The following is an 11040-nucleotide window of genomic DNA, read 5'->3' as shown; positions in this document are numbered from 1 at the left end:
AAAACATGGGATGGTTTTTTATATTAAAGTTTTTCTTCATTACCCATTCAAGCTGTCTCCAGCCATTATTAGTTTCAAAGTGGGTTCCTTATTATCGAATTTTAATTACAAAATGTTGGTAATGCAACCCAAAACAAAACTATTAAACTCACTGTTTCTACCTACAATATGACCTAGGTGCACATGAGCTCATACTTCTCTGGTACCAACTTCAATCCTGTCTTTTTTAATCCATTGAAGTACTCTGTTCAGGTGTTCAGCAGAAGACTAGAACGTTCATTCAAACACTGAGACATAGACTGTGTATCTTTCCCATTGCATCTTCTTCAGTGTAAACTTCACTAGTTTGGTGAAAGTGACAATCATGAAAGTAGTCTTAGGTCTACTCTTGTTATCCACTTTGACTTTCAAGTATCTGGATGATAGGTCTAAAGTATTGAACCATTGGGCTCTTTACTTTGCATCCAGGCATTCGTTTGTCCATAAGAGTGGAAAGGCATCAATGCAACTCACCATGTTCACCTGCTTGAAGTCAACATAGAACCTTTGTATATCTTTCTTCTTCCTGACAGTCAACACTGAAGATGACCTTGTGCTTTATGAAGGATATATCATTCCATCCATTGAATCTTGTCATTGTACACATCTGTGGTGCTCCAGAGAAGCATGTGTGATTGTTGTTAATTGGATGTGTATTGCCTGTATCTATGTAATGGTTAGTTACGTGTTATTTTTTAACCCAGTGCCCATCTGCTTCCACAATTATATCAGCATATTTAACCAACAAGTTACTGAGCTTATGCTGCTTTGTTGAATAGAGATTGCTTTGCGCAATCTTTAACTAGTAATCCCAAATTTGCCAGCAACTGTGCACTTGCTCTCATATGCAGCATGGTAGAAGCAACACTAGTGATACTTCTTAGTTCTTTTAATTATTTCCACTTCACTCAATGAGCTGACGACCATTCCAGCAAGAAGCTAGATATCTAACCACACATAGTTGCAGAACAATACCAGGAATTCATCTCCTCTCAGACTTGTAACTGTCCATGCTAATGCTACATACTTTCTGGGCAGGATTTGGTGCAATTCATGCATTGACTCAATCACTGTGTTCCATAGCATCTATGCACTAGACCTTATCCATGGAACACCACTTGTGTATGTGGAGATACTGTGACTTCCTCTGCAACAAAAACTAATACAGTCCACTGTTCCTTGGTATGGTATGGCTAGTATTTGCCGAGTTCCCATTGAAGTGCAGTTCACTGGTTGCTGAAACTAACACAGTACATTCATTCCTAGGATATCAATGTGAGAATCAAGGTCAGAGATGACTACCTTCATTTTATGGTTGACACTACCTAGACTTAGTCTGAGACATACCTTTCCAATCACATTCAATTTCTCATCATTTGTAAGAAAGAGGGTAGTGTTATCTGACTAGTGATAGCTTCACTCAGAGTAGCTGATATACATAGAGATCAACCAGTGTCTTAGCAGTTCTTGTGTCAACTAAGAACTATATCTTTCAGCCCTGTACCTTTATGGGCACAAATCAAATACTGTGATATTTTCAGTTTCCTTGAATTTCCCGCGAGTGTTCAGGTAGGACTTGCAGAATAACAGTAGGATCATCACCAGATAATGTATTGTGAAGCAAAATTGGATTTTCTTAATCCTGATTGAGTTTGAAATAGACTGGACATAAGTTTAAGTTCATGAAGCGTGTTTTCAAAACTAACATACAGAACCAATGCTTTTAAAGGGCAAGTATATTTCAACCCTTATACTGGTGTGTCTATATTATACAGATTCTTCCATGGGGCATGTGCCACCCATGTGAGTACTGTCAATTTCACTATCAAACAAAGAATGCTGTGTACCTGAAGCATCATGTTACTTGCCAGTAGAAAATATTACTATTACTCTCTATAACATGTATCATGCTACAACAATTCTTTCTAGTAGGGAACACATGTGATTCCCTTTGTGACTCGACCTGGCATAACCTGGTGGTTAAGGTGTTTGAATTGCAATCTGTAGGTTGCTAGTTTGAATCCCTATCCTACCAAACATGCTTGCCCTTTCAGCTGCAGGGGCATTGTAATGTGATAGTCAGTTCCACTATTCGTTGATAAAATTGCAGCTCAAGAGTTGGTGGTGGGTGGTGTTAACTAGCTGTCTTCCCTCTAGTTTATCACTGCTAAATTAGGGATGGCTAGCTCATATGGCCTTTGTGTAGCTTTGTGCAAAGTTTAAAACAAACCAAACCCTGGTGACTAACCTAGTTCCATGAGTAACGAGGGTAAGAGGAACTTAAAATGATTCTCTTGACCAGCTATTTATATTAACCACAAAAGGTTCCAAGTATACAGAAATGTAATTAATGAGGTAAAAAACACATGATAAAGTTATTCAACACATTGCACACAGCTCCAAGAGAGCTGGGTGGACCAAAAACCTTCTGCTCAAGCAGTTCATTGCACTTTCTCAAGTCGTTGGCCTGACCCAACTTTGGCTTTAGTAGTTTCCTGGAGCTCAAGTAGCAACAGCTATAGCCTGCTGTCATCCCTCTTGCACCTGCTGTGCAGTTGGGAAGAACTGGTAGCCATGCCTACCTTGCTGCATGCTGAATATGGACAGTCAATGTTGAAGTGACCCAAGTGCTTGCACTCAAAACAAATTCTGTGGTTCTCCTTTATAGAGCAATGTCCAGGCTGCAGTGCAAACCTCATGGGAAGCTCTGCTCACTCAATGGGGTTGGGTTTAGTGCTGATGTAGTCACTTCAGGAGGGTGGTCTATTTGAGGCTTCTTCCTCTCTTTAAATTTCTTTTAAGTCCTAACTTCAAATCTCATTGTTGTAGAAACTACCTTCTCTTGGTGGGAATTTTTCTCTTACTCAAGTGATTCCTTATCACCTCACCAAGTAGCCCTTCAATAAACTTGTCTATGGGAAAATCCTAACCATCTGCTGAAGTATTTTCAGAGTATGCCTTCACATCAAAATGACATATATACTATTTGTGGGCTGTCAAGCTCTTGGTGCTACCTCTCTCTCTTCATTTTTTTCTGGTTCAAAATGTTGGCAAAACTCCGTTGCTCCATAAAATAGAGAACTGGATCATCCAAACCCAAGATTAAGCACTGCACTGCCTGTTCCTGAGTGCAGCAATTCCAGGTAGTGATCTGTCAGAAATGCTTCAGTAAATGGTACAGGTCCTTTCTAGCCATTCCCTTAAACATCAGGGAGAAGAGATCTATTTAGCCTTACTCATAGAAACCTGTAATACTGGCATAAACCTCTCATTTACAAGCTCACTGCCAACAACAGGCTGAAGTATCTTAAACATTAGAGGTATGGTTAAATAGACATGATCAGGGACCTCTATATTTGGACAAGTATTAGTTCCCTGCTCTTGAGTGACAGAATGGCAAGTTAATATTTGCAGTTTGTCCATTGGCTCTGCACAAACTCAATTTTCTTTGTCCTCACACTTTATCTCCCATCACAGAATTAGGCTCACAACTGCCCCATGGATTACAAACTTGACCATTTAGTGCCTGCTGTCTCACCTTTTGATGAAACAGCTCAGACTGGCAGACATCATCCACCAGCAGCACTTTCTCTTTGGTGGTCTTAACCAAATCGATCAGCACACACAGATGCACCTTGCCTGATACTTGGTTATTAGATACTAAACTGGTCCACACTGCTGCACCCAGTGTTTTGTAGGACTTTCACTTTCTAGTCTCTGATGTAGCTTTCACTAACTGGCATATTGTGGTTAGTTGGCATCTCTCAATGTTTGTCACATGCTCCAATCACTACTGGCATTGTTGATCCACTAACTTGAGCTGACCATCAATCATGCACTGTTTAATCATGTTGATAGCAATTCCTTTTTTGTGGTGATTCTGATGAGTTGTCTTTATTTTGTTTCTTCTGGCAGTGGCATCCATGGTGATAGTCATTCTTTTCTTGTTTCTTGCGTGGACTGTCTTTGTAGATAGTTCCAGCTGCTTTATGTTGAATGTTTTGTGGCTGCTTGTAGGTGACAGACTTGCACTAATTTGCAATGTGCCCCATTTTATAACGAGCATAGCATCTCTTCTCCCTTTTGTCTATTAATCTATTGTCACCTTTAATGGCATCCTGCTTCTGGTCAGTCGCCCATGGTTTCGATTTTAACTGGTTATTCTTGGACTTGCCAGTTACACTTCTTCCATGGGCTTCCGTATACTGTTCTGGGAGCTTGATCATTTCATCCATGTCTTTTGGTGCTCTCTTTCCTTTAGGAACAGTGGCATGTCAGTTGAGCACTCAATCATGAACTGTTCACTATTACTATTGCACGTATTCTTCAGAACTATTTTCACACTTGGCCATTTCAGTCCATCTTGTGAAGTATTGCTGTAGAAATGCCACAAACTGAAATACAGTTTCTTTAGTGTCAGGTTTGACTTCTCCAAATTTCTAGTGAAAAACTTCTTCAGTAAGTTCATAGCATTTCAGCAAGGCCGCTTTTAACTTGTCATAGACCATGGCATCTTCTGATGTCATGCCTGTATACACTTATAGGCCTTTTCCTATGAGAAGGTAGCTGAAACAGACTGCCCAGTCACCTCTGTTGCAGTTCTGACTTTGGGTAAATCTTTCATACCTCTCCAGGAAAGCATCCATGTTGTCTTTCTTTACATCGGATTTCAGCAGTTTGGGTTGGCTGGCCCTGACCCTATTGTCCTTCATCTTTCTGTTGGATGAGCTTGGCAGTTTTAATTTGTGCTCTCTGTTTTAAATCTATCCTTTTCTTCTTTTTCAATTTATACTCTTATTTTCTCCCTCTCTCTCTATATATATATATATATATATCCTTCTCTTCATTCTCAAGTTGTACTCTTATTCTCTCTCTCTCTCTCATGGTCTTGTTGTTAACAAACTCTCATAGATCACCATCTTTGAGCCCAAGTCACTCACCTGTTTTTCTATCCATTTATCAAAGTCAGTCGACATGGTTATGAAGTGTGATTCCACCTTTGACAATATTTTGTCCACTACTACAGCTATGAATATATAGGCCTATTTCTGGCATTGTTCATGTCTTCTTTTACTTTCGTTTACCATTGTATAATCCTGGCTGGTTTGCCAATGTCAGGTTTTATATGGCCACAGTAATTTTTTACAGTAGGTGTCTGTGACTTATTGGCAATAAATTTCAGCAATAAACAAACAGCACACAGTCCACTTGTTTTAAAATAATATATTAAAACAAAGCAAATGTATATACAAATTTTCATAAAACCATTAATTACCATAGTTGAATCGATAGCTTTAAATAATTCTATTTTTCGTCAAAACCCAATTGAAAAACGAATTATACTTCTCTACTCTGTTCTTATAATACAATCTACAATTATTACACTTTAAAGGTTGCCACTATACACACTTTATGACTAAACTCATGATCATCTAATTTATATCTATCTCTTTTTCTTTTCCTTAATATCCTATCACACTTTGTATGCATATTTGTAAATAATGTAACTGAGGCCTAGAACTTTCTATATACTACTAGAAATATGATGCAACAATACTAACTTCAAGCAACAAGAAAAATTCTGAATGTTCAAGTAACATGAGGTCAGTTGATAACAATTGATCTACACAACAAATGATTCATAAACAGTTACATAAGCAAACTTGCCATAACTATTGCTTCTGAAACTAAGTTACTTTCATGTTTGCACTATATAGACTAAATAATATTCTCATATTAAACCTAAAATGAACAGTCGTGTATATCTAACAAAAAGTAGCCCAAGAATTGCTGGTGGGTGGTTTTGACTAACTGCGTTCCCTCTAGTCTATCACTTGTAAATTAGGGATGGCTAGTACAAATAGACCTGAGTAGCTTTGCACAAACTTCCATGAGAAAACACATATGATTTCCCTTGGTGAATGACCCCAATGCAATATGTAACTAGAGCAAAAGGAACTTAGCTACTTCTTTAAAGCTATTTACATTTATATGTACTAAAGTTTTGAAAAATTTACCTTAAATAAGGTTGTAGAAAAGGCATAGAATGCCTGCATATCACAGTAGTATAACATAATTTGAAGGCTACTACTAACAAATATACTTTTGTAATGTAAGAAGATTCACTATATTGAATAATTATTGTATAGGAAAGATTTACCCTAAAATATTAAATTATTTTGTTACTACAACTTTAAAATCCTTTTTAAATTTGATATTTTTTTACCCAGTAATATTTTTGAAACTTACATTACTGTTGGTTTCACATATGCTCATATAACTTGTATAGGGAATGTTTAATCAGATTCAAAAATGGACTTGTATATTTTATAAGCCAACTACATCAGAATAAGTCCAGAAAATACACAGTAATAATGTTCAAGGCATCAGCAACAAATTAGAATAATACAACCAGCAGACACACCAAAAAGGGGGATTCACAGGCTGCTAACCATGGATGGTTATTGTACAGTCAAGTACCTCAAGTCACATTAAATCATATTCACTGCGTGTGAAAGAAAATCCTTTATCCTGTAGTTATACACTATTAAATGATTTTTACCAAAAAAAGAAGGAGAAAGAGAGATACGGATAGAGCTAACAATTTCATGAAATTTAATCTGCATTATATGGAAGAAATATAAAGGGAAGCTTTTGTAGACTTTTGTAATGTAAGGTAAGTTTGTTTTAATTTGCATAAAATTTCCTTATGCTCTTTATTATATTGTCTAGGCAATATTTTAAACATTTTGTTTGTTTTTTTGCAAAATTGAATTGTTAATCTTGTGCAAACAATATTTTATGATATCCTACTGAGAAACACATAAAATGAGGTTTCTATATAATGCAGAAATGTGCAAAGAAATACTAGTAGTTAATAAAATGTTCAACCAAGTTTTTGCTAGGAAAAAAAAATTCTTTAGTGCTAAAGAATATAAAAATAAAACATTCTCTTTCAAAGAACTGTTATAACAAATATAAATCAAATTTATTCATGATATTAAACTGATTGATTTGGATGTTATATATCATTTTCTTGTTTCAGCTTCGAGTTTTCAAACTAGCTAAGTCCTGGCCAACATTGAACCTGTTGATATCAATCATGGGAAAGACAGTAGGAGCTTTAGGAAATTTGACCTTTGTCCTTGGAATCATCATCTTTATATTTGCTGTTATGGGAATGCAGCTGTTTGGGAAGAATTATGATCTAAAAAAACACCTGTAAGGTTTTTCAAAGCTAGTTTGCCACAATGTTTGATTTTTATAGTTTTAATTTTACTACTATCTTAAAAATTTTGAATTATAGGACTTTTTCCATGTAATAAATATTGATTCAAAATTTGTATGTGATTGTTGTAGTTTTGTTTAGAAATGAAAATAGTTTTTCTGGGATAATCTGTTCTATCCATATAGTACATGCTGTGAGATTCCTTGTTTGATTTATACAGAGAGAAAAATATCAGTTATCAGTATTATCAATAACTCTTGATCAAAGCAAGCAAACCTTATAGTTCAGAACTAAAAATCAACTAAGTAAATAATATAGCTATTTTAATATACTTGGCTCACCAGGAGTGTGCAGTGTCTTAAAACGTACAGTAATTAGAAGGTATTGATTCATCTGTTGGGTTCCCTTGCTGTTACTTTCAGCTTTAAAGTTTGTTGTAGCATCAAATTTATATTATGGAACAATTTGTAGTTTATATTTAATATCAACTAACATGTAAGTGAATAAAACATGAATAAATATAGAAATTAATAAAAATTATAATTACCATATTTGATAAGTATTATAGTAGGTTTGGTAAGATAACAATTATATTTAATGGAACTGTGTGTTTTGGCTATGATTGTTATAAAATATGAATGAACTGATAAAAAATGCTTTTGTTACAGCTATATATCAGATCAAATAGTATTCTTGGATGATTTATTGACTACTTTTAAATTTTTTTATTTTTAAATGTTTGATATGTTTGAAGAAATGTTTCTTTAGAAAACAAAAATTGCAGGTTTCCTAATCAGGAAGTCCCTCGCTGGAACTTCCGAGACTTCATGCACTCCTTCATGATCGTCTTCAGAGTATTATGTGGAGAGTGGATTGAATCCATGTGGGATTGTATCCTGGTTTCAGGCTGGCCTTGTATTCCTTTCTTTTTGGCAACTGTTGTTATTGGCAACCTTGTGGTAAATATACAAGCAGTCTACCTACAGTTATTGAATTATTATTGTATTTGAATTATGAGCAAATTTCGAATTGGATTGGAATAAATGGACTTGCAGTTTCAAAAGTATTTTTGTTGCCAATGGTTGTCTTTTCAAAACAGCTTTTTATTCAATGATAACTAGGCTTTCTTGAATTCTTTACAACATTTCATTTCTAGCTGACCTGAATATTCTGAAATGGTGCTACATCCTCTCACCCAAATCTATATCTACCTTGATTTGTCCACTAAGGACTGTTAAAAAATTTTGAACAGTGCACCAGTCTTTTATACCTCTTCATTTTTTGCTTCATTGCAGCAACATGTGCTGATCATGAGACTACCCTCTACCAATAATACTGTCATGCAGCACAATCCTCACTTTCACGATTGGCACTACAGTGTTTAGATGTATGCTTACTTTGTTCATCAATCAAAATGTCACTAGTCCCCAGCACAACAGGTTGACAATGTCTGCCAAAGACATTTGTTCAAGCTTTAATCTGTAGGGAGTTGGATGCTTTGGCTGGTTCTTTGGTTCATTCTTCTTTTCCCCCATAAACATGTTTGTGACAAAGTTTTATCATGGTGAGGGACAATTTTCACTCAGTCTTTCTGGCCCCCAGATTTTTTCTGCCAGTCACATAATGCTGATTGTCAGGAGAGTTTGCCAACCACACCTTTTCTACAGCTTATTGATCAGATATGTAAAATTTTACATGTTTTGCCTTTAGCCCTAGATTCTTCTCCTTATTCTTTGTTAAGTGATGATCCATGTCCTGATTATTATTTTTTTCCATCTTCACCAGACATTTTTGTTCATGCTTGACATTTTGCTGATCATTTGCAGTCATCTGAGGGTATGCTCTTTTCCCTTAGCTGTTAAATCAGTATTCTTTCACTTACCAGTGTGCCTCAAACCCCTATTTGGATTCACAATGTTTGGATCCTTTCCTTTTATTGTGGGACGTGAATCCTGATGCTTTGATTCATTTTAATGGGTCCCAGTTTTCTAGGATTCCCCCTTATTTTGACCACCCTTTTACATGTTATTTCCTCATTAATTATTATCTTAAACCTTCCACTAGTCTCCTGATCAAGTCCCAACAGAACTCAAAACCCTCCTGTTGGCTAACACGGCCCATTTGTTGGCTTTGTTGCTGTCTTTCACCACTTAGATCTTATACTGTTGGAATTTGTTGGGGTATGATGCATTACTTGCGTGGGTGCATCTCCCCTTTCTTCTTTCAGGGATCTTTGCCTTTGGGGGTCGTCCAGAGTCAATGTGGCAAGGCTACATTCCTCTTTGTCCTACTGTTGCTGCTCCATCTTCACCTGTTAGGGTTCCCTGTACCCCCTTTTCCTTTCCCTGTCCCTTACCGTACTCCAGGCATTCCCTTGCTTATGCTCCTTCTTCCCGTTCCTACAGGGGTCAGTGTCATCGGTGAGGGGATATCTTTTCAATGGCAGGTAGAGGCCAGGTTATAGTTATTTTCAACTGTCTGGGAACTATTCACGACAGATCCATGGGTTTTATTGGTTCTGTCAGAGGGTCTTTGCCTTCAGTTCTGGTCCCCTCCCCTCTATCTTCTATCCCAGTTTCCCTTTCTCCTCCTTGTGATTGTGCCTCATCCAGTCATCTTGCAGAGTTGGGTCGAGGCCTTCTTCACAAAGGAGCTATTGAATGGTTGGTCCCAATTCTTCCAGGATTTTACTCCCGAGTTTGTTGTCCCCCAAAAGATGGGAGATTGGAGACCCATCATCAATCTGTTCTGGCTGAATACCTTCCTGGAAACACCCAAATTCACCATGGAGTTCTACCTCTCCCCAGGTCTTAGGATGACGAAATTGGATGTGACAGATGCTTATTTTCATACTCCCATTGTCCAGAGTCATGTAATTAAGCTCTCATCCTGGAAGCTCTCATTCTCTTTGGTCAAGCACACATTCCCTTCAATGGATGCTTCTCTTTCGGTGGAACTTTTCACACAATCCCTTGGACCATCCTATCACCCTTCCAGCAGGGATCAAGGCAGACTTTGTTTGGTCGCTCAACAGGGCTCTTATCATAGTAGTGATTCCACTTCCTCTGTCTCATCCCTACTCGAATCTGTTCATCGATGCTTCATTGGTGAGTTGGGGGCTTCCCTCAACTTTTGGGAGATTTCAGGTTAGTGGTTCATCGAGGAAACTACTTTTCATATCAACTTCCTGGTACTTTTGGCAGTTCATTGGGGTCTCAATCATTTCGTGCTGTTCTTGTGGGGACAGGTGTTTATGGTTCACTCTGACAATTCCACTGCTGTCAGTTATATCACTAAACAAGGGAGAACCAAGTCCATGTGTTTCTATTTACAAACACTTGATTTGCTGTATTTTGCCCATGACTACAACATAATGATCTTAGCAAGTCATGTTCCTGGGATTTTGAATCTCTTTGCAGACTTCCTGTCCTGTTCCAACCAAGTTCTTCTTATGCAGTTGTCCCTTCATCCTCAGGTTTTTCAGTGGGTGTGTTCTTGCCTAGGAACCCCACTGGAATGCCAGACTTTCTTCTTTTTGGTCTCCTGTACCACACCGCTCAGCTCTGGGGGGTGGATGCATTCAGTCAGGATTGGGGGGATCTTCATCTGTTTGCCTACCCTCCAATCAGACTCATCTTCAGCATAGTTTCCCTCATCCAGACCATTGTCGTGTATTGTTTATTGCTGCATATTGGTCTTCTCAGTTGTAGTTTCCTCTACTCTGGCCCTAACTAGAGCACCAACCCCTGCACTTATCTCAGTCCAAGTCACTC

General features: G+C 37.5%; 1 protein-coding gene across 5 annotated transcripts in view; it reads left to right on the top strand.

Moving 5' to 3' along the window:
• LOC106461102 (sodium channel protein para-like) overlaps positions 1-11040 on the top strand; it is a 229094-nt gene that overhangs the window by 186110 nt on the left and 31944 nt on the right. For all 5 annotated transcript variants that reach the window (XR_002610925.1, XR_002610923.1, XR_002610924.1 and 2 more), the window contains exons 16-17: positions 7085-7260; positions 8052-8226. Coding sequence is in view for 2 of the 5 variants with exons in the window: in XM_022387986.1 (XP_022243694.1) it covers positions 7085-7260; positions 8052-8226 (351 nt within the window). In the remaining 3 variants the exon portion in view is untranslated. The remainder of the gene's footprint in view (positions 1-7084; positions 7261-8051; positions 8227-11040) is intronic.

This window comes from Limulus polyphemus, unplaced genomic scaffold, assembly GCF_000517525.1.
Source record: "Limulus polyphemus unplaced genomic scaffold, Limulus_polyphemus-2.1.2 Scaffold898, whole genome shotgun sequence".
In the NCBI taxonomy this organism is placed as follows: Eukaryota; Metazoa; Arthropoda; class Merostomata; order Xiphosura; family Limulidae; genus Limulus; species Limulus polyphemus.
Note: the sequence above shows the minus strand (reverse complement) of the source record. Positions and strands in the feature narration are given on the sequence as shown.